General features: G+C 36.4%; 1 protein-coding gene across 1 annotated transcript in view; it reads left to right on the plus strand.

Moving 5' to 3' along the window:
* LOC127622146 (discoidin, CUB and LCCL domain-containing protein 1-like) overlaps window positions 1-25,270 on the plus strand; it is a 43,104-nt gene that overhangs the window by 15,171 nt on the left and 2,663 nt on the right. The window contains exons 5-14 of the mRNA XM_052096104.1: window positions 1,248-1,320; window positions 9,309-9,442; window positions 13,002-13,042; window positions 18,036-18,236; window positions 22,409-22,530; window positions 22,644-22,800; window positions 22,882-22,974; window positions 23,094-23,178; window positions 24,609-24,658; window positions 24,947-25,066. Of these exons, the coding sequence (XP_051952064.1) occupies window positions 1,248-1,320; window positions 9,309-9,442; window positions 13,002-13,042; window positions 18,036-18,236; window positions 22,409-22,530; window positions 22,644-22,800; window positions 22,882-22,974; window positions 23,094-23,178; window positions 24,609-24,658; window positions 24,947-25,066 (1,076 nt within the window). The remainder of the gene's footprint in view (window positions 1-1,247; window positions 1,321-9,308; window positions 9,443-13,001; window positions 13,043-18,035; window positions 18,237-22,408; window positions 22,531-22,643; window positions 22,801-22,881; window positions 22,975-23,093; window positions 23,179-24,608; window positions 24,659-24,946; window positions 25,067-25,270) is intronic.

Raw genomic sequence — 25,270 nt, forward strand, 5'->3', positions numbered from 1 at the left:
CTCTCGCTCACTATGCTGTACTGTACTTCCCTTCCTTGTGCTGCTGTTTATCTGTCTGAAAAGCCTAGAGGCCAAAAGTGGTACTTTTACCACTTTAGTACATTATGTTAACTTAAATGCCAAAATACTTGGACATACATGAATGAGAATAAACCTGACATGGGAATGTTTTTCAGTCACAATGAAAATAGAATTTCAGGAGAAATGTGGTTCTTTTTGCCTATATTTCAAACAAACATTTGACTTGCAAGTGTAAAGCAACATGTAAGAACTCAATACAATGGGGGGTGGGGGGGGGCACTGTATTGTGATTTACGCATGGTAGCGCAAACATTTTCAATTGTTCTAATAATAACATTTTCTTGAGTTCCAAATTAGCACTTTAGAATGCTTTTGTAAGGAATAGGTGACACAGTATATGTTTGCATCACAGGAAAGAAAAAATTGAATAAATACCACTTAAAACAATTATTTCAAACTGTAATAATAATTAGCAATTAATGGTTTTGGCAGTATTTTTGATCAATTTAATGCATCATTGGTGAAAGGAAGGATCAGTTTCTTTCAAGAACAAAACTATTTTTGTGTTTTAAAAATGGAAGCGTATATAATATAATTTTCAAAAAGTATCTTGTAACGCAATTGAGTAGTTTTTCGGGAAACTGCTTATTTACTCTTACTTGAGTCATAATAATTCTCAGTACTACTTTATTTCTTCAGTAGCAGTACATTTAAAAAAACTCTTTCCACCACTGTATTGACTGAACGCGCCCTTGCTCTTAAATATGGTAAATGTGGCGCAATGAATAGAACAGTGCACAAGTTTCCTGAGACAGGTTTTTAAACTGAATGTCTTCAGAGGCAATGGGTGACGTGCCGCTCTGTGCACACGTGGGGCTAATGATACCAAGGACGTACGTTTGTAGCCATATCGCCCAACCCTACCATCTTGCGCATGTTTAAATGGAACTTTTGAAAAAGATGAAAAAATGTGCTGATGGATGCATTCACACATTCTGTGTGAATGCAGCTGCATATGTAAGCAGCATATTGAAAGGCAGCTCTCTTAAGCTTTTTGAAACAGAGCTTGTATCTCATTCCATCACAAATGGTTATAACCTTAGTATTTTTTTCTCCGCTGTACTCGGAAAACATTCAATTTTTGTCATTGTCTTTCCAGATATGCCAGCTATAATTAAGTGACACGCTGTAATCAGATATGTTGCTTTGTTGTTTTTTTCATGTAGGAAGTATTGTCCAGCTGGATGCGCCGCAGTGATGGGAGACGTGTCTGGAGACATTTCTCTTGGCTACAGACATGTGAGTAGTGTCCCATTGTTTTGCTCAGGTGCGTCTGGCATACTTTGAATGAGATTAGTTTACCCTCAGGAGGTTGGGTACATTCATGTTTTACAGACATACTTTATGATTTTAATCCTGTCCAAATTGAACATTTCTCTGTAAAACAACCTCTGTAAATAAATGGAGCAAATTGTCCTTTTTCTTTTGTAAATCTGCGGGGTCCTTGGAGAAAATAATTCAGTCCAGATCGAAATTTCTGTGATTAGATATATTACCGAGGCCAACGTGCTTTGACACAGATTCTTGGCAGGATGCTTCCCTAACAGGTTTCGGATGCTGCCGTGTCTCTGCGGCCAGGGATAGCCGCTTCTCTAAGCAGATTTTCCCACAGGTGCTTAAGCCTCTGGGGTCTTCACTTAGAATGTTTAAGCAGGCTAGAAGTCGGGGAGGAATGTGCTAATGGCTTGTCCCATTGTCTGCCATGCATTTGTTGTGACAGGGCTTGTGCGTAGCTGAGGGAGCGAAGCAAAATCTGTGTATGGGGGGGTGGTGGGGGGCCTGAGGACATGCAGTGACAGACCATTTGTGCTAGCTCCATTGTTCTCCCTGGTCACTTAGTGTGCAGTAAAGTATAAATGGAAGGTGTTTATGTAATTGTGCATACCTCTATGGTAAATTGGGGTTGAATCTTTGGGTTACAAGATGGATTGGCTGAGTTGTAACAGCTAATTTCATGTTTTTGTGTGTTATGAATCATGTGCTTGAGCTTTGAGCTATGGCCTAACTTAAGAAGTTAAGAGCCGTTTCTGAGTGCTGTAGCTTTGTGGCCAAATTTCTTCCTGTTTGTGAAAGCTAAACTGGTCAGTCATTTATATGTGTCACATCAAATTCTGGTTGCATTGATTATATGTGAAAAATTGAAAGGGTGTTTTGAACTGAATCATTAATCTTTTTGTTTCAAATGCACATCTCAACCTCTTAAAAACCAAGAGAAGTGTACATTTTATTGATCACTGTGGGAAGGGAAATTGTTGTACTGCAGCAGCAAAAATATCTGATAGCTTAACTGCAATATTAATGGTTTAGTGATCGTTTTTAATTAAGAATTTACAATATACAGTATGGATATTGAAATCTATATATTTCACCATTACCAAGGCTGAAGTACCCCTCGATCGAAGCACAACCACAAACAATGATTATTATTAATTATGATAATCAATTATATTTCAGGTGTATTTTATTTATAATGTCCATTTTCCTTAAATATAAAACAATTATTTCTTAGCTATGCTGTTAATTATACAGGGGACCTTCTATCTTTGTACATTACAAAATATTAATTTTACAAATTGTTTTTCATCATTAGTTTTTCATTGCTTTGGTCACATTTTAGCTTTGTAAAAGTGTAAACATTCCATGCATTCCCTCAATAAATGATGAAATTGCATATATTAAATTGTATTGCATGTACATATTATAAACATGCAAGCATGTTTTATTACATGTTTATTGTTTACATGCATAATTTGTACTCTTTATACGTTTTTGCACTGATATGTAAAACGGTATTAATGCAGCTAAAACGGTACTGTCTCTTTAAGACTATCAGCGGCAGTTAAGAACAGTGAGCACATGTAGAGAGAATGTGCATGGTTTGTTTCGCACATCCTTGTAATGTTTGATTAGAATTAATGTTAATTTTTTTTTTTGATCAACAAACTGTATAGAGCAGAAATGGTATAATAAAGAGGCATTGTTCAGTGACAAATGGATTGTGTGGATCAAATTATTGGACACACATTGCACACGGGACAAATTAAAACTCTCAACATGCAATGAAAAGATCCATGGCAAACTTCCCATAGATTAAAAGATCGATATCGGGATTGTTCAAATGAAGATAGCAATTAATTGAAAAAATATATATATATATATTTTTTTTACCCATTCTTAATTTTATTATTATTACTACTTGAAGCCATAAAAGTGATTTTGTTTGTTTCAACATGGCAAAATCTAATTATTTTCACACACCAACTGGAACCTGCTTATGTACCCCCTGGGTATGTGTACCGCCAGTTGGGAATCAGTGATTTTCAGAAATTGCTATATACAATAAAAATAAAGTTCGTAGTTATAGTATTAGTTTGTAACTAAAAAGTAATTGTTAGTGTAATTGGCAATACATACAGAGAAATGTGATGTGACTATTATGTAATATACAGGAATTGGTATGTACAAGAAATATAAAGATTGTGCTATAATAAAGTTATAACTACAATAATAATAGTTTATGAAAAATTATGTAGTTATGATCTAGAATCGTACAGTTTGTAATAGTTTACAACTAAATGAATTAACAATTACATAGCTGTGATCTAAAAACATAGTTTGCAGTTTTTGTAATAGTTTACAACTAAATCAATTACAGTTTAGCAATAGCGTATAACTACAAATAATGTAGATGATCTAAACATACAGATCATAATTTTAGTAGTTTACATCTAAAACAATAATAGTTTAGCGATAATGCATAACTAAAGCTTAGGTAGTTATGATCTAAAAACAAAGATAATAGTTTGTTTTAGTTTACAACTAAAATAATTAAAGTTAAGCAATAGTTTAAAACAAAAAATTAACAGAATATAGATAAATATACAAAATACTGAAAATATATAATATAAAGAAATGGCTTGAATAATGTGTTTAAAAAGTAACAATATAAATGGAAATATTTGCTATCAATGTTTTTTTTCAGTAAATAACATGGAAATCGACAAAACAGCATAAAAAATTAAGAAACCGCTGATTCAACAGGCTGTAAGTAGAATGGCCTCTGTTTCGAACTTTCTGTCTTTTTAATTCACCATGTTGTATTCCATATTGAAACAGAGGCCTCAATTGACATCCATGTCTGTGTAATGTGCTGTTGATCTACATTGACTGCATCATGCAGGTTCTGAATCTTGTAAAAGATGGTATCAGTATTCAGTCTTCCAGAACGTGACTGTCTGTCAGTATTGTATTTTATTCATGATACATTTCCACACACATGCAAGTGATGTGGAGGGAACTATGTCTAACCTATATAATGGATCACAGATTTTGTTTGTGTGCATGCACAACAATGACAACAGGTTCAAGACAACAGCTTCAGGCTCAACACACACAACATGGCCTTAACTTATAAAAGGCAAGGGGACACATTTCCACCCCCACTGCTGTCTGCTTTGATATGCGAGCGTGGAGGGCTTTAGAGAGGGGCAGAGCGATTGATTACCTCTCATTGGCTTTTGTGCAGATCAGGTGGAGCAGAGGACTCTGGGATTAAAGACAGATAATGCCTCTGCAGTAAGGGTGTGGATCTGCCCACCAAAGCCATTCACACACAAATGTATTCATTATTTTGCCTTCTTAATCTCAGCTCTTGGTTTGTCAATACCTCAGTACACTCGTGAATGAAACCAGCTTTCACAGTTTGTTCTAGTCTCCTTCATGCAAACAAATGAAACGGAATTCCCAAAGAGTGAGGCATGGTGTCACAAATCTTGTTATAACCCATTGCTTCTTATAATGTATTTCAAAAGATTGTTGAGTGAGGAGATTATATATTTTGAGAATATACTGTACACCAATAAGCCACAACATTAAAACCACCTGCCTAATATCAAGTAGGTCCCCCTTGAGGCATGGACTCCACAAGACTTCTGAAGGTGTCCTGAGGTATCTAGCACCAAGACATTAGCAGCAGATACTTCAAGTCCTGTAAATTGCAAAGTGGGGCCTCCATGGATCCAGCACATCCCATAGATGCTCAATCAGATTGAGATCTGGGGAATTTGGAGGCCAAGTCAACACCTTGAACTCTTTGCCATGTTCCTCAAACAAACCCTGAACAATTTTTGCAGTATGGCAAGGCGCATTATCCTGAAGAAAGAGTCCACTGCCATCAGGGAATACAGTTGCCATGAAGGGGTGTACGTGGTCTGCAACAATCTTTAGGTAGGTGGTACATGTCACAGTATTCACATGAATGCCATGACCTAAGGTTTCCCAGCAGAACATTGCCCAGAGCATCACACTGCCACATCCTGCTACCATCTCTTCCCCAGGTGAATGACGCACATGCACCTGGCTGTCCACATGATCTAAAAGAAAATGTGATTCTTCAGACCAGGCCACCTTCTTCCATTGCTCTATGGTCCAGTTCTGACACTCACATGCCCATTGTATGCGCTTTCTGTGGTGGTGGACAGGGGTCAGCATGGGCACTTTGACTGTTTTGCGGCTACGCAGACCCATACACAGCAAGCTGTGATGCACTGTGTGTTCTGGCACCTTTCTATCATGGCCAGCATTAAGGTTTTCAGCTATTTGTGCTACGGTAGCTCTTCTCTGGGCTCGGACCAGACGGGCTAGCCTTCGCTACCCATGTGCATCAATGAGCCATTACCCTGTCGCCGGTTCACTATTTTCCATAGGTACTGACGACTGCATAACGGGAACACCCGACAAGACCTGTCGTTTTGGAGATGCTCTGACCCAGTCATCTAGCCATCACAATTTGGCCCTTGTCAAAGTTTCTCAGGTCCCGTTTTTCATGCTTCCAACACATGAAATTCAAGAACTGACTGTTCACTTGCTGCCTAATATATCCCATCCCTTGACAGGTGCCATTGTAATGAGATAATAAATGTTATTCACTTCCTGTCAGTGGTTTTAATGTTGTGGCTGATCAGTGTATTTAGATATTTAGAGACGGTCTTTTCTCAGAATGGCCCTCAAATATATAAAAGCATTATAATTCAGCATTATTGCCTTCTGCAGTCAGGTAATGGGAAATAATATGCATTAGTTGGGATTACAGTTATTCTTATGTAAAGTTTATGCATTTACAGTTGGAAAGATGAGTGATAAGATTTGACTGTTTTGTCTACTCAATCTAGTGAACTATGCAATTGTGTAACTAGTCATTATGCAAACTTGACATCCTCATTCTTAACCGTCTTTATGAGGACCTTTGCATAAGTAGCTAAGTCTGAATGACAGTGATCCAGTAGAGCCAGTTAATAAACAAATAAGTACTCAAGTAAACAAATAGACAGAAAAACTTTGAATGTCCTGGATTCAGCTCAAGTTAAGCTTAATCAACAGTATTTGTTGCGTAATGTTGATTACCACAAAGAATTGAATATCACAAACTCCCTCATTTATTTTCCATTTTTAAGTCCACAAAATTGTGGTTACGGTAAGGCACTTACAATGGAAGAAAAAGGGGCCAGTCCATAAACATTTGAATGAAGCATTTCAAAGGTATAAACAAGACATAAACATTATACGTGTTAACATGATTTTAGTATCAGAAAATGGCTTTCTAACCTCATCTGTGTTTAGTTATATCCAATATTACAACTTCATTGTCATGACGATGTAATGGCATAAACACTGTAATATAAAAGCTGTAATGACAGAAAATACCTGATTTTATCACACTAAAGTCATATTAACAAGGACGATGTTGGCGTCTTTTCGCTATACTTCTGAAACTATGTGTTATTTAATATTTTTGGCTCCATTCACTTCCATTGGAATGTTTATGGACTGGCCCCATTCACTTCCATTGTTAGTGCCTTACTGTAACCATGATTTTTGCCTCTTTTTTTTTTTTTTTTTTTTAATGAATGAGGGATGAGTTGAAATTCTTTGTGGTAATCATCATTATGCCACAAATGCTGTTGATTGAGCTTAAGTTATACTGAACCTGGAACATTCCTTTTAACGTTGATGCATAGCTCGTCCTGCACCATGTGTGCTACAAAGTAATGTATGATAGCTCAAAGTGTACAGCTTGTTGAGCTTGTTTCTTCAGAAAATCTCAATCTAGTTAAGTTGTTGCAAAGTCATAAATTAGAAGTAGACAGAAAGACAGAGACTTCAGGTAGGGCAGATATATTAGAGCTGTATTTATGGTCCTGACTGGAGGAGACATGTTCAGGTTAATGAAGCATCTCAGTCTGAATGCAGAGCAGCTATTTCTGCTGATAATTAGACAAAATACATCTTCTGTTATCTCGTCGGTGTAATCATTCACATGTAGCTAATGATGGGCTCAGTGCAATACACCAAACCACCCCATAGACCATAAACGCTTTCCTTTGCCACAGTCCAGACATGAATTGTAAACTTTTCTGCAATTAATTACTTGATCTGTATTAAGTCTGTAGCAGTTCTTTGTTTTAGCTACTCCTACTTGCGTTATAGCTTAAGAGTAGTTCAACTGAAAAATCAACAATTCTAGCATCATAAATACACAGTCATGTCGCTCCAAACCCACATGACTTTCTGTGGAACCCACAAGGAGATATTTAAAAAAAAATTATTTTCCATACAACAAAAGCTGACGGAGACCAGGTCCTGCAAGCTCCAAAAACAACAAAATGCAGTACTATAAAAGTAGTTTGTACAACTTGAATGCCATATTCCAAGTCTTCTGAAGTCAACAGTTTTGTTTGAGGAAAAGACCTCTCTTTAAGTTGTTATTTACTAAAATCTTCCCCTCTGCCAAAGCTTTTCTCAAATCTCATTCACACTACCACATATTTGAACTTAGTGTGTCTTGATTGTTTGAGACGCGAGAACCAATGATGTTTGCTGTGACGCATCTTGACACTTCAAGTTTAAAGCTGCATTATTGCATGAACTATACCTTTGGGAGTTATTCATTGTACACTCAAATTGTAATAAAGTTTTAAATGACATTTAAGGAAATCATTGTGTTGAAAGACCATTTGTCCTGTCATGGCTATGTTACCTGACCCAGCCTGTTAAAAATCCATTTTTAAAGGGTTGCCCATGTGAAGGCATTTACTCTGACAAAGCACTAGCATTAGTGGTGGTAGCTGAGGAATGCTAAGCATTTCTACTGGCTGCTGTAATTGTTACCTTCAAATGAAATTATAAAGCCCTTCTCTCTCAGAAATGTTAAATTAATCTATGTTGTAAGAAAAAAAAAATGCATAGTTATGGTCAATAGAGGCCTTTCTCTGCAATTATGAAATGCCAGAACAAATTGAATTGAATGCCTATGCTAGCATGGCTCCAGCAGCATATTATAGCAGCCGAGAGTGTGCTCGCAACATTTCACAACTGTCATTTGTGAAATGACCTCTTGGATAAAATGGCAGGAATGAAGTGTTTGAATCCAGTGTTGACTTGTTTGTTGGTCTGTCCATTGGGTTTGCACAATCCAATCAAATCCTTACACTAACACAAAAGTGCCAAAAATGACCATGGTATTACCTTCTTTTTTATTGTTGTTAACATTTATTATTGCATTTTATTAATGTTTTTTATTTGAAGTACCTGGAGTGCCATAAAAATACTTAGCATTAAGCATGTTAATGTATGCTATTGCTAGCTAGAAGTTGGCTAACTAGCATAACCTTACAACATACTAATTTGTGTGTCACATTTCTGACTTAATGTAGAAGTGAGGAAATGAATCATGTTAGGGACATAAATAAAATGACTTGGAGGCTTTTTACCTTAATTGGGTCATCTTAAAATAGGCTTTATTACCTATTTTTGAAATTATGTGAACAAATTATGATTCCTGACAAATAATTAACGAGCTAAACCAATAGGAAAAAATATGTTGATGCAACTTAATTGATTCATGTGGAAACAATGTACATGATTAAATCATGTAAATGTAAAGCTTTTTTTCAGTGCGTAGTACTTAAATATGATAATTATTACTATCTTAAATATCACAGTACCATAGTATTATCATAAAATGTACCATAGTATACTATAGTACTTTGTTTGTGAAGGTCTGTAGCTTCTACAGTCATTTTTATTTTAATGCTGGAATCGAAAGAATGTTGTGGATGCATGAAAATGTTAGTCTTGCTGGGCTTTTGTTTATGCTCTATTCTTTGTCCTCTCTCTCTCTTTGTCCCTTTGTTATTGTGTCTAAGTGTTGCCTCCACTTTTTATTTCAGACATCAGTTCTGTGTAAAGCAGCTGTGCATGCAGGAGTCATTATGGACCAGTTTGGAGGACCAATCACAGTGGAGGAGCGCAAAGGGCTCAGTCTCTACCCATCCATGAGAGCAAATGGTATCCAGTCTAAAGAGTGAGTTATTGCTATTGTTTCTGTGGTCTTTCTGAAAGATAGAGACTAGAAGCTTTAGATTTTATATATGCTATGAGCTTATCATAAATATTTGTATTTTAATAACCTTGGTTTGTGGACAATTATCTGCTTGTTGCAATGATAGTTCCTCTGATTGAATTATTATTATTAATATATATTTTTTTAAGATAACAGAGCATATATATATATATATATATATATATATATATATATATATATATATATATATATATATATATATATATATATATATGTATATGTGTATGTATTTATATATGTGTGTATGTATTTATATATGTGTATGTATGTGTGTGTGTGTGTGTGTGTGTGTGTGTGTGTATGTATATGTGTAATAAGATATATATTAAATATGGTCAAAAATCCGTAGAGGTATTATTCACTCACTCTGATGTCATTCCAAATCTGTATGATTTTCTTTATTATTCAGAATCCAAAAAGAGAAAATGAATATCCTGGTCCATCTTTTCAATACAACTGTAGTTAATAGTGACTCACTTTAAAGCTTAGAAAAGCACCCAAAATGATCATAAAAGTAGTCCATGCGACTCCTGCATCATATTCCAAGTCTTCTGAAGACATACAAATGCATCTCAACGGCTTTGGTTGAATTTGACCTTGCTTGGCTCCTTCAGCTTGATAGCAGTTATTACTGTTGTATTCCTGCCCTCTTAGCGTGATGGATGGTCCAGGCACTGCCTAATGTCAGAGACACTCTGTCTGGACTTGAATGTTCTTCAGATTTGCACATGGTAATGGGGGGGCAGGTTGAAAAAGAAATGTAGATTGCCTCTTGTTATAGTCTCTGAGGAGTGTTTAAGGTGTCCACTGAGGGCTGTTTTTTTTTAATAAAGACAACAGGCAGCTGTCAAGAGCCAGAGCTGCTTCATTTAATCCATTTAAAACCTGGAAACCAAACAGAATGAATCCTTAGTGTCCCGATCGTTAATTTCCTTTTATTGAAACACATTTGCCGTCCGTCTGCACTGGTTTTCTATAGTTTTTCAATGTAAAAATGCAATATAAAGACATTTTTGACCAGTGAGCTCGTCTCGTTTATTATTTTTGCAGCGTCTTGCACTGGAGCACTACTTTTTTTAAACACCGTGTCAAGACAATTTTTTAAAGTGTGGCACTATCTAGCTTTTTTTTTTTTTCTCAAAAACGTATTCGGAATGAACGGCCCCTTAGACACTAGAATCTCAATGTGTAAGATCTATCTGATAGTAATACTGTACCTGTTGATTAGTAGAGTTTGAAGGGTTTTAAATAATACTTGAAGTTTTTTTTATATATATATATAATGTTGAATATGAATTTAACATATGCAGTATATTGATTTGAATACAATGAATAGAACACTTCAATTTACTATTTCAATGCTACCCTAAAGCAATTGTTCACCCAAAAATTTAATTTGAGCTCTCTTACTCACCCTCAGGTCATTCCAAACTGAGATTGCTTTCTTTTTTTCAATGAAACATGAAAATACATTTTTGACATCTCTTTGCCATATAATGAAAATGAAATGTGATTAACTTTTCCATGTGTGTTTTATGGTTGCTTTTTTGCTGTAATGCACTTTAACAGTAACATTCAATTTAAATGAATATTCCGAGTTCAATACAAGTTAAGCTGGAGTGGAGGTGGCGTAGTGGACTAAAGCACATAACTGTTAATCAGAAGGTTGCTGGTTCGATCCCCACAGCCACCACCATTGTGTCCTTGAGCAAGGCACTTAACTCCAGGTTGCTCCGGGGGGATTGTCCCTGTAATAAGTGCACTGTAAGTCACTTTGGATAAAAGCGTCTGCCAAATGCATAAATGTAAATGTAAGCTCAAACAACAGCGTCTGTGACAATATTGATTACCACAAAAATGTACTTAGACTTGTCCCTACTTTTGTTTTTAAAAGAAGCAAAAAGCTGGTTGACAGTGAGGCACATAAAATGGAAGTGTGAATGGGGGCCAATTTGTAAATGTTAAAATACTCAGTGTTTCAAAAGTATAACCATACGACTTCAACAATATGTGTGTGAACATGGTTTTAGTGTGATAAAATTGCTTGCTAACCTTTCCTGTGTAAAGTTAAAGCCAATTTTACAACTTCGTTGCCATGACAATGTAATGTCAACAAACCATAAAACCCTAAAAACTACATCTTTACAGCTCAACTAATGAGTTAACAGAAATATTTGTGCTTTTTAAAAAAGAAAAAAAAGCTTCATATTTCTGCCATTTAAACCCTCCAAAAATTGGCCAAATACACTTCTATTGTAAGTGCCTCATTATAACCTCAAATTATTATCTTTTTATTAATGGAAAGGAGGGACGAGTCGAAATACATTTTTGTTGTAATCAACATTATGCTACAAATGTTGTCGATTGAGCTTAACTTGTATTGAACCTGGAATATTCCTTTAAACTGTCCTTACAAAAAGTCTAAACTTGCCATTGCAGCAGATTTGCAGCTCATTATTTTCACATGCAAATTAGCTTTTGATTCGCTGCAGATGTTTTCCAGAAGTTTGCAGCTCTTTGCTGGTAGTGATGAATCTCTGGCAAACCTTAGGCTACAATGTGCAATTTGCAGCAAAGCTCATTTGCATGTACAAATGAACTGGTAAATTTGCAGTGAACTCTCGATTTTCATAAGGGTGCATGTAACAAATTATTTATACTATGGAAAATGAAACTTGAGTATCCATATTGTATTGGACCGGTGAATTAATTCAATTGATTAGTAAACAAAATCAATAACTTCCACTCTTAAGAAGATTACGTTGATGGTGTAACAGTCTTCAGGGCTGCTTTAACCTAACCGGATAATCAGAATCAATATTGGTCCAGTAATTTAATTGCATACAGTTGAAATGCTGCATTGCATAATTTCAGCCCTGTGATGCGGATCTGTGTTTGATCCTTTTCTGAATAAATTGTAATAGATTATATTTCTGTCACCAGCACTTTATTGCTGTGTGCTTACTGCTAGGCTTTTTTAATGTTTTTGTGTGTGTGTGTGTGTGTGTGTGTGTGTGTGTGTGTGTGTGTGTGTGGGTAAACACGTCACTTTATCCTATTTATGTTCATTCACACTGTTGTAAACCACTTTGTAATGTGAACTCTGCATTGGTTTGCTTAAACAGCATAAAAATATTAAAAAAAAAATCAGTTCCAGGAAGCCCATGAAAATGACAGGATTTTAAGTAATGGCTGACATAGATTATTTCCCCTTTAATTAACACCACACTGCTCTTTTCACTGGCCCAGCTGTACCTCAGTCGTCCTGTCAGAGGGGGAGGTATGGGATGCAGTAAGGGAGGTCTTCTGGATCCAAAGGCCCACGACATTGCTATTATTTAGAAAATGAACATGGTTGACAATGGGAATCTCCCTTTTGGCCCCAGTGGGCGATGCCGTCACATGACAGGATGATAATTAATCACTGTAATAATGATCTTTTGAGTCTAAAAAGCTCAGTGCTAACTGATATTTTTCTCTTTTCTTTCATGGCTGTCAGTGGCTCCTTGTCTGAAACCCTCTTCATGTTTGTTACAAATGGTAAGCAAATCTTTTTCTTATTTTGTGTGTCGGGTTCAATTGTGTTGATGTGAATTGAGTACACACATTGGTGTGGGATTAATCCTGTTACAACCTGGATCGTGATGACATGATTAGGTTTTGCCACCTGCTGTCTGTCCTGCTGCCACTGCATGTAACTGGAATATTTACACCTTTGCTAAAATAGGAAGTGGCTTAAGGCCAAAGTATAGTTCGGTTGTCCGTGTTGTTTATTGCTCCGATCACATAGTATACGTGTCGCAAATTTTGTCATCCGCACTGTCCGGACTGTGAGATTTTCTCGACACGCAGACAGTCCTCCTTTGTGTGCATAGTCGGTGCCTGCCATTTAAAGGGATAATTCACTCAAGTCATTTTTTGCCCATACAAAGAATATGGTCTGGAGCTTTTAAGCATCAAAACACAAAGTCTTTGAAGCCACAAAACTTTGTGTGATGAACAGAATGAAATTTGAGTCCTTATTCACTGATAATATTCACAGCCTTTAAGAGAGCTTTTAAACGCTGCTACCAGATCGAGTCAATGTTGAACTTGAGAGGCGGATAGTCCGATTCATGAACAAAGCATTCAGACAATCTACAATTCACTGAAAATATCAGAATTAAAAAAGAAAATTTTAGAAATCAGACATTGCTACTTCTCTCATAAAAGTGTCAAAGAAAGCTAAGATGTCAAGATTTTCAGTGAAGGCCCTAAACATACTTGTACACATTTCGTGTTTGCATCCTAAAATGTATCAGACTGCAATTAATAATGTAAAGCAAGTACATTTTACATTCTTTGCCTTACATCAAGGGCCGCTATGGTTGCGTAATATTAACTTTGGTCTTCTACAGTCAATTTTCGCATTCAGGTCAACTGCTGTCATGACAGAGCAACAGTTTGACAAGAATCTTATTAAGGAAGTTAAATCTCTAGTTTAGTGGCAAAGACATTTGTAGGTATCTATATCGCCCCCTTGAATACTGATGCTAAAATATGGGTTATATTTTTTCAACTGGACCACACACTTGCAATGCATCAGGCAAGTATTCACATCTACATTTGCGTACTTCCGTAAAATATGTTTATTTACATAAAGCTCAGCTGCATGTTGAATGTATATCTGTGCCAACACTAGCTCAAACTTTTTACCTTCTCTGTTGGGTTTTGCTAAGTGGAAAAGTGGAAAATGTACTTCATAACATGGACTCATTGACTGTTACCATTAGCTTTATTGAACTGTGCAAGCTTAGTCAATTATTATGGATCCATGAGCATATCGTCCCCAATCGATAGTGCTCTAATCTCTTCTGTTCTTGAAGTGGACCTGTGATCATTGTGGGTTGTTGATTGTCCTGACAGTTCTTGATGACAGAAGATTGTTAGTTGTGAGAACACCAGTCGATGCATGCCAATCCGATTAGTGCTGTACATTCAGCAATGACTGCTAGCATCAAACGAACCCCGTGCTGACCAACCAACCCCCAACCAACTCAACATCCGTTACAGAGATGCTCAATATGGCGGCTACAGAAAAAGAAGTACTGACTTTCAAAGTTAAAAGAATAAATTGCCTTTTTGGTATTTTTACACAAAAATTTGCTGGACTAACCTGAAAATGTATTTATTTTTATAATGAGGTGTTTTTACACAGATTATTGGGGATCTTTTTCAGGTTCAAAAATGGTGACTTGCTATGTTGCCAGCAGTCATAACACCATGTAGCTCAAGACCGGTTGCTCACTGAAGTTAAGCAGGGTTGAGCTTGGTCAGTACCTGGATGGGAGACCTATTCGGGAAAACTTAGTTTGCTACTGGTAGAGTTGTTAGAGAGGCCATCAGGGGGTGCTCACCCTGCGGTCTGTGTGGGTTTTAACGCCCCCAGTGTAGTGAAGGGGACACTACACTGTTAAAAGTTCTTTCGTCCTTCGGATGAGATGTTAAACCGAGGCCCTGTCTCTCTGTGATCATTAAAAATCCCAGGACACTTCTCGAAAAGAGTAGGGGTGTAACCCTGGTGTCCTGGCCAAATTCCCCCCATTGGCCCTTATCAATCATGGCTTCCTATTATTCCCTATCCATTAATTGGCTCTTTAACTCCAGTCTCCTCTCCACCTATAGCTGGAGTGTGGTGAGCGTACTGGCACACTATAGCTGCCATCACATAATCCAGGTGGATGCTGCACACTGGTGGTGGTTGAGGAGAGTCTCCTGTTCACTGTGTAAAGCACTTTGAGTGATGTGTCAGAAAAGCGCTATATAAATGTAACATTCATATGTTGCAAATGCTTACATGCCAGACACAAAACAGTATTTGTACTCGAGTATGCAAATTGAGATGCTGCCACTTCAAACAGCAGATTATTTTCCGATCTCTTCCTGAGATTCTCCCTGTGTCCTCCTGAGTTTCCTCTGCCCACATGCTAGATGTGTGGAATGTGATAATGTTGGCTGAATCGGGATAACGCACAGGGTGTTTGTCCCTGTTTGTCTCTCCTAAAAGGAAGTGGGTGCTTTTCCCTCCTCTTTTATTGGAAAATTGCTGTGTTCATAGCACATACGTCTCTTTTTAAGATGTGGTGTGTATTTTAAGAGCTCAGGGTTTCCTGTTGAGTCCATGTACACATAACTGAGTTTTTGCTCCACATGTGTTTTATTATGTCAAGTTAACGCTAGAAACAGTCAGAATTATCACACCCTCTTTTGATGTTCTTAAAGGAATAGTTCACCCAAAAATGAAACTTCTGTCATTTTTTACTCAACCTCATGTTGTTTCAAACCAGTATACTGTTATTTCCATGTAGTACAAAAGGAGACATTTTGAAGAATGTTTTCACATATGATATTGTTCATATTTCATAGTGATTAGATGCTGTCAAGCTCCGAAAACACTATAAAAGTAGTCAGTACTACTACCATACAACAGTATACAGTAGCTTTTTTGCAAGGAAGAGAAGGATATTTCATTCCGAATCTCAATCAGATTAAAACCATTATTGTCAGAAATGTATGTCATTGAGGGCAAAACTCCATTATTTCTTGCATGTGTCATAAGCCAACTCCTTTTAATTAATTTTAGTACTGTCAGTCGATTTAAAATATTTAATCACGATTAATCTCATGATTTTTCATCGTTAACCTTTAAGCTCGGATGAGCCTGTGGGAAAACAAAATTGTCAAAATGTTAATAACTAGTATTAACCAACCCAAAATTGGTATTGTTTGAAAACTTAGAAGCTCTAATTTCCAATGCATGCAGGTGTTATGACCAAAAGTGAACAAGTGCTTTGAAATTTGCAGACCATTTAGAAGTTACGTTTTGATCATTCATAAAAACAATTGCACTGTACACATATAATTGCAATCAGTAAAAATGTCAAACTCATCAAATAGCCATGTGTCATAGCTCTCCAGTAGAATACAACAAGCCAATTTGTTTTACTCACAGACAAAAATATAGTGAATAATAGCTAAGTACAGAATATATCTTTGACAATTATGTTGGTGTTGCTTACATGCAGCGGTTTTGCATATAACTTCACAAAAAATAAACGGAACATTAAATATCACATACCATTACAGAGGAGGCAATTAACATTAGTTAGATCTTTAGATAATCCACACGAAGCACAATGTTACATATGGCCACCAGGAGATGGCGCTAAGTAAATGACACCAACTGGATGCAGACTCAGTGATTAAAAAGGCACTTATTCTTTGAAATCTTATTTCTAAAATCATGTCAACCTTTAGTCATTGTTGTGTTTGCATGTGTAATTAGTTCTTATGTACACTTATTATGTTTTGTTTGTTTGGAGAGCCTTCTGGACACATGGAGATGTTTTTGGACACTATGATCAATTATTTTTGTAATGCTATAACTTTTGATTGCTTTCTTGTTTTTTTACATTTTTATGCATTTGGCAGACACTTTTATCCAAAGCGACTTACAGTGCAATTATTACAGGGACAATCCCCCCGGAACAACCTGGATTTAAGTGCCTTGCTCAAGGGCACAATGGTGGTGGCCGTAGGGTTCGTACCAGTGACCTTTCTGATTAACAGCTCTGTGCTTTAGCCACTACGCCACCAACCACTACTTGTATCAACACAAAAGTTTTCTCAGATACAGTTGACATGATTGGGAACAAAACAAAAGCAGTTTTTCGGAGCCACCTTATGTACACTCTGAGATATATAATGTAAAACTAGAAAAATAAGAAATAAAGTACCTTTGTGTAAATTTTAATGTGATTTTTCAGCTGTTTCTTATGCTGAGAGTCTCTGAATGTATCATAATATATACCATTAAAAAACAAGTCTTTAATTTTGCATATGCCATTCAAACTGAAAATCGTTAATAACACACTCAGAGCTTAAAGTGATAATGGTGATAAATCACCAATTTTTAAAGTTCTTAAATTTGACTTTTTTGTGTCAAAGTGCATTTAGTTTTTCCTTAGAAAGGAATAGTTTAACAATAATGTTTTATTAACATTTTCCAAACAAAGTATTCCAGTGTATAAAGATAGAAATGCACTAATATGGCAACAATTTAATTAACACAAAACATTTCCCAAAGTCTAAATTGGAGGTTGACAAAATGAAAAAACTAATCCCCATAGGTTTATTGCAGAGGGCTAAATCCTCGTCCTCCACAAGATTAGTAGTGGTTATCCACTTGAACTCTGCATCAAATATCTTGTTTTGCTCTGAGCGCTGGCACTGACTATGAAATGACTCTTTATACAAATTGTCCGGTAAGATGGAAGCACAACACGGCACCAGTAATACGCTGATGCTTTATTCCAGCAAGCCATGTGAAAACAGCTTTTCATAGGTCCCATCTCAGTTTGCTATTCCATCCAGTGTTCAGAACGCACATGGAGTGTTATAAACATTTCAAATTAATGACATGTTTAACACAATTATTTTGACAGCTCTACTTAATTTTCATGTCTTTCTGACTGCAATGCTTTCTTTTCTGTAGATTGTAGTAGACAAACTATTCTTCAGCCAGTTGGCACCATTACAAACTCATCATGGCACAATATCAGCTCTGATGGTTCCAAAGTCGAATGGATTCCCAACAGCACCCTACCAGCCATCCTTGAGGTCCCCTGGGCTGCTGACATTAATAACCATCCTCAATGGCTTCAGATTGACCTCGGAGAGAAAAGAAGGATCACAGGTAATACATATGTAGACCTCAAAAAACAGAGGCCTACATAGGCATCTGCCTTCTAAGGCACCTCATATGTAACTGATTTAGAACGCTCAGCATAGGCAGCAACTCTATGCAAGTATTTCACTTCACTCTATGCAAATGTGATTCCAATAGTGTTTGATGTTAGAATGTTGCTAAGCTAATGGCACAATAATAAGCCTAAATAATACAATTGAAGAAGCTAATCTTTTTTTCTACCCTAGACGAATGAAGCCTGTGTTAATACTATCCACTGCGTCATTTTAAAATGTGCTTAATAGGGAAAATTAAAAAAGAATGTCAGGTCCAAACCAAAACCATGATTAGTTTTAACCCATCAGCAGTGCTCTTCGACTAGCTGAGTTATTTTAGCTTAAGAATTTCAGAGATGTGTGCGAACAGGAGAAATATCAACAAATGAACACCTTAGAAGAATAACACCGTCAGTGCATTTTGTCATAATTTTTAGGCGAACTAAAATAAATAAGTTTGCCCTGTAAATTTAAATTAGCCTTAAAGGGATAGTTAGCCCAAAAATTAAAATTATCTAATTTAATCACCCTAATGCCATCCCAGATGTGTATGGCTTTCTTTCTTCTGCTGAACACAAACACATTTTTTTCGAAGAATATCTAAGCTCTGTAGGTCCATACAATGCAAGTAAATGGGTGGCAACATTTTTAGACTCCAAAAATCACATAAAGGTATTATAAAATATTCCATAAGACTCTAGTGGTTAAATCCATGTCTTCAGAAGTGATATGATGGTGTGAGTGAGAAACAGGTAAATATTTATGGTAAATATTCGCCATCTATTGGGCAGGGAGGAGAATTTATGGTAAAAACAGACTTGAATATTAATCTGTTCTTCAACCACACCTATCATATTACTTCTGAAGAAATAGATTTAACCATTGGAGTCATATGTGCATTTTGGAGCTTTAACATTTTGTGCTTTGTGAGGACCCACAGAGCTGACATATTCTTCTAAAAATCTTTGTTTGTGTTCAGTAAAAGAAATTCATACATATCTGGGATGGCATGAGGGTGAGTAAATGATGAGAGAATTTTCATTTTTGGGTGAACTATCCCTTTAAGAATCATACAAATTCATGGCAAACACGAATTAGATTTTGTAAATTTCTTGCACAATAGAAATCCTATTTGGCTGCACAACATTGTTTAGTTGTCCACTTTAATTATTGAGCAAACTCTAGGATATAGACGGATCATTGGATTGGTGGAAATCCTTTTGTGAAATTATTCTCTACTTGCTAAATTGCGCCCTGTGCCAGTTTTGGTCCCAGTACTCTTGTTCTGGGATTATATTCCAAAACACACACACATTTGTCTTTCCATCATGGATGGGAATTTCCTTTGACACTTGGGCTAATAATATTTTCTGTCCCTTAACGCTACCCACAAACCTAACCCATACACAAACTATTTTAGCATTTTTAAATTTTCATTAAAGACATTTAGTATGTTTATAATGCCGGTTTGGTCCATTAACAACTTAATAAACGTCTGCTAATGTAATAGACTTCTTTTGTTTTTATGTAATGATAATTATAGACTTACCCAGACTACCCCTAAAAGAAGATTTTTTTTTAGAACTTCAAAAACACATTTTGTCTTTATTAATCAATTTCTAATTGAGAATGTCCTCAGAGGGAGGTTTGGATGGATTAAGCTCACTTTGGTGGACAATTTGAGCCCAAACTATAGCCAAATGACTAAAGACAAATTCTTTCTCGTGATCGCCTCTGGAGTTCCGAGCTTTAGTACATAGTGTGAGCACATGAGCGCAGACCCCTCCCCAACAACTAACTGGCATCTGCATCTTTTGAACAGTTCCTGGTATTGCATAAAAGCACAGAAAGGCCTTCTCTGTGTCCATTCATCGCAAATACAAACCCACTTACAAAAGCACATTTAAATATATGAAGACGGAAGGCATGGCTTTTATTTTGAGCACGCTGTGTGTAGTCAGCACGACAGAGCTAATTTCATACAGCTCAAGGAGATGCGACCAGAGCAAGAGAATGCTCACTTTGTGTCCTGTTCAGAATCTTTCAGGCATGGTGACTCTGAGTGGAACTGAACAATCACAGAGAGGAAGCTGTTATCTATGTGATTATGTTGATCTGCACGGTTAAATAGCATATTTTTTTATATACAGGGTCAGCACCTTAAGTTCACACAAGGCTTCCTTAAGGCTGCATTACACTACCCGAAGTCATACAGTTGTACCAGCGAGTCGTGGAGTATAATTTACTACTATATATCTACAATAGTCTGTTTGATATCATCTGACTAAATCATAGTCTAAGGGTAAGAAGTCAGAGTCTGTACCCTAAATGCACAACAAGATTTTAAGGCATAAAATCTGCAGACTGGAGCTGACAAGCACATACTTGGCCTGGTTGCAAATCAGGGCTAAAATCATTGTTAAATTCGGCAGTGTAATCCAGTCTTAAACGGATTGTTCACCCAAAATGAAAATTCTCTCATTATTTACTCACCCTCATGCCATCCCAGATGTGTATGACTTTCTTCTGCTGAACACAAACAAAGATTTTTAGAAGAATATCTAAACTCTGTTGGTCCTTTCAATGCAAGTGAATGGTGGCCAGAGCTTTGAAGCTAAAAAAAAAAAAAAGTACATAAAGGCCACATAAAAGTAATCCATAAGACTCTAGTGGTTTAATTCATGTCTTCAGAAGCAATATGATAGGTGTGGGTGAGTAACAGATCAATATTTAAATTCTTTTTACTATATCAACTTTAACATCCACATTTTTCTTTTCTTTTTGGCAATTCGCATTCTTCGTGCATATTGCCACCTACTAGACAGGCTGAAACAAGAAGGTGGTACTTCAAGCTTGAATAGCTCAGACGTTGGAATACTCCTTATAAAGGTCCGGGGGCATGATTAAAGTGTTAGTTCACCTAAAAATTTAAATTCTCTCATTATTTACTTACCTTTAAGCCATCCCAAATGCGTATGACTTTCCTTCTTCAGCAGAACCAAAGTGAAGATTTTTATAAGCACATTTCAGCTCTCTTTGTCCAAGCAATGCAAGTGTACAGGTGCCATTAGGCTGCGGGCTATTTGACGGTCCAAAAGGCATATTTAGGCAGCATAAAAGTAATCCAAATGACACCAGTCGATCAGTGAATGTCTTCTGAAGCAAGTCAATAGGTTGGTGTAAGAAACAAATCGACAATTAAAAGGTTTTAATTTTAAATCGTTGCTTCTGGTTAGCGCTGTATTGCTATTTGAAATTATCTAACTCTCACGTGACAATCGTTCCTTTGTTGTAAACAAAGCGCACGCTTCTGACTTCTCGTGTGAATGTGCCATTGCGCCGACGTCGCTGATGCATCGACTGGTGGCAGGAAGCGATTTTAAAATAAGATAATATAATGTTTTAATTATCAATTTATTTTTTACACGCACCTATCGATTTGCTTCTGAAGACATCAGTTGATTGACTGGAGTCATGTGGATTACTTGTATGCTGCCTAAATATGCCTTTTGGGCTATCAAATAGCCAGCAGCTTAACGGCACCTTTATGCTTGCATTGCTTGGACAAAAAGAGCTGAAATGTGCTTATAAAATCTTCACTTTGTTCATACACGTATGGGATGGCTTAAAGATGAGTTAATCATGAGAGGATTTTCATTTTTGGGTGAATTAACCCTTTAATTGCGTAAATTGTTTAATTGAATTGACGCATAAAATCGACAGCCCTACATAAGACCTTAGCAATTGCACTAGCAAGTACCACCAATAATGAATTTATAAATCACAATAAATAATTAATATAGTTAGCCTAACTGGTATGTAAGAACTTGGCACATTAATACAAAATTCAGTTTATGTGAGGTCAGATTTGTGCTTATATCGTAAATTTTGCAGCTGTTGCTCATCCTATCATATTTTAGAAATGCAACTATTCATTTTACAATTAGCTTCTACTGCTTGTTTAGTTTTCTGTCTAGATATTCATCTTCGAACATAACAGCTTTTTAAATTTTTTCGATGTACTATCTTTTTAAGGCAAAATGTTGATCGTGTGACTAGACATTTAGTAAAACTGTAGTTTTTGTTCATTTCTTATACAGTAATGATGAATTGTATGCTTTATAGGTATAGTGACATCAGGCTTATCTACTGGGGGCTTTGAATATTTTGTGAAAAGCTACAAGGTCGAGTACAAAGAGAGGAATCGCTGGCTGACATTTTTCCAGTACAATAGCTCTGAAGACATGGTAAGACTTGTTTTTTATAATATAATTCAATTATTTTTAATCCGTCATTTTAGTTTTTTGCCTATGGCTGTATAATATTTTCTAATATTTAATAATGATTTCTTTTACCTTAGATTTTTGAAGGCAATACCGACAGCTTCCACCGAACACGCAACACTTTCCATCCCTCCATTGTAGCACGAAGTCTTCGTGTCGTACCTCAACAATGGCATCGAATAATTGCCATGAGAGTGCAGCTACTGGGTTGCCCTTATGTTAAACCTGTCCCAGGTGTGTGTGAAACCAAGTCATCCTCTTTTTCATAATTTCTCATTTTAACCGTTCACTAAACCTGAACTTCTCTCTATGTAGTTAATGCATCTTCTCAGGTAACGCAAGAGGCCCTGCCTACACCGACCATTCACAATGATATGACGAAGCCAGTGGCCTCTCAGATTGATCTCGGTACAGTTCCTTAACCACACACCAATTACAATGCAAGATAAGTTTTTACCTCCTTAATTCTGTTTTTTTTTTTGTTCACTGAATCTCTGACTTTTACTTTTTATCATCTCTTTCCTCAGTTAATCTGTTGGTAATAATTGTGCCCACTGTTTTGCTTGTGGTTTTGCTCCTGGTTGGAGTCTGTGTGGTTAAAATGCTGTACAAGTAAGTAATTTTTATTAAATTTTTAAGCTCATATTCTTCACTTTTGTAGCTTTTTACTGTTCCCCTTATAATTTTAAAGGTGCGCTCAGTAAAATGTCTGTTTATGTTGCGCAGACACCTAGAGGCATAGATCCAACATCGTGCAAAAACAGAAGTTCTCAGTTATTAATGTCATAGTAAAGATGCGCTTGTTACAGTCAGCCATGATTAATTTATTTTGCATGCAAAAGTGTCCAATTACAGGGGATTATTGAGATAAAGTGAATAATATTCTATTGATCAGATGATCTCAATATGGCGGCACTAGGGTTTCACGGTATACCACGGTATGAAAATGGACTGTTATCATACCATGTACATTTGCTTATCTACGGTATTGAGAAAAAGAAATGCAACCGGACAGAGAATCTCACCTGCGCATGCGCATCTCCTTTCCTCCTCGACTGTCTCTCAGACTCGTCAACTTTTGACCATTTGTTTTGTTACTGTGCTTTTAAGACTACTAGATTACTAATAAGGGCTTATTAAATGACTCTTATGATTCACTAACCACATTGCATGTGAAAACTACCAGTTTATTTCACACTGTTGTTCATCAGGTTGTGCCAAGTTGATGAAAACTGAATAAGCATCAATGAATATCAGCTGTCATATGTTAATGAGTTAATGGTTGTGACATCATAATCATTTCTGCATAGTATATAGAACTATTTAATCACAAAAAGCAAGGAAAATCCTTTTTTATATATATATATTATTTATTATCAAGGTTTTAATGTTCATGGAAAACCTGGAAATGTCAAGGAGTTGTAAAATTGTATTTTCCTAGCCTGGAAAAAACAAGAAAATTTGTAAAATAAAATAAATTATTGACATTTTTTTAAAGAGAATATGCATTTTTTTCTAGATTTTGCTGTTGTGTAGAGCAAAACATGCTCGCACGTCTGAGTAATTTCTGATTTGTGAGAAAATAATTATTTTAAATCAGTTAAAAGATCAAAGGGGTTCACAAATCGTTCTGAATGATTCAATAGCGAATTGGTCTGAATCAAAATAATGTTTAAAAATCTCTATCCAGCAATTCCAAATGACTGAAAATGTCATGGAAAAGTCATGGGATTTCATTGGTCAAAAAGAGTTGGAACCCTGTATTATATGCCCCTTTAAGAAGCAAGGATAAAAGCACAAGTTGGCAAGTATTTTGTCTGTATTTTCTTTGTTGTGTCTGACCTGTGAGGGTTCACATTTGTTAACAATCACTGGAGCACAGCAGGCTGGGACTGTTGGATGATGGGGAAATGATGATGATGAATAAATGCAAGCTTTCTCTGGAGGGGTTTCAAGAGTATAGTGGGGGTTTCTTCTGGACTAAGAGTGATGAAGGTTTGCCACCTGTGTTTATGACACTGATGTTTGTTATCGTCCCACAGTAAGAAGACAAAAGGAAACACGTACAGCTCTGCAGATACAAATCAAACAGGTCAGTGAAAACACCCACTTAAAATGAGCTGACTGGAAAACACTTCAAAGATTACTTCACCCAAAAAGGAAAATTATTTTCATTATTTACTCACTCTGATGTCATTCCAAACCTCTATAACTTTCTTCGAATGGCATGAGGGTGAATAAATGAGTGCAAATTTTAATTTTCATTGCTTGCATAATAGGATAAAATGCAGAAAATCATCAAATTTGTACTAAAACTTGACTAGCCCACAGATAAAACCAATCTTTCACAAACTGACAGTTAAATGATTCTCATTTACAGGCTGTTGGAGACAGATAAAACAGCCCTTTACCAGACACCAGTCCACAGAGTTCATCATTAAATACAGCTCTGAGAAAGACCCAATCCAGAAACTGGATCTGGTAACAAGTGCAATGGCAGGTAAAGATTGCCTAATTTCATACACCATCTGACACTGTGTCTTATCCAGGCACGCCATGACAAGTTTCAACGTCAAGTAGTTTTCTGCAATCACTGATATTGAAAATATTGTGTTTAGAGACAAAATCACAGCAAATCAGAATATATTTTATGTCTGATAGGGCACATCTAGGAAGTCCGGGAAGGGCTCATTTTTTAAGTTGC

The sequence above is a fragment of the Xyrauchen texanus genome, chromosome 28 (genome assembly GCF_025860055.1).
Source record: "Xyrauchen texanus isolate HMW12.3.18 chromosome 28, RBS_HiC_50CHRs, whole genome shotgun sequence".
Lineage (NCBI taxonomy): Eukaryota > Metazoa > Chordata > Actinopteri > Cypriniformes > Catostomidae > Xyrauchen > Xyrauchen texanus.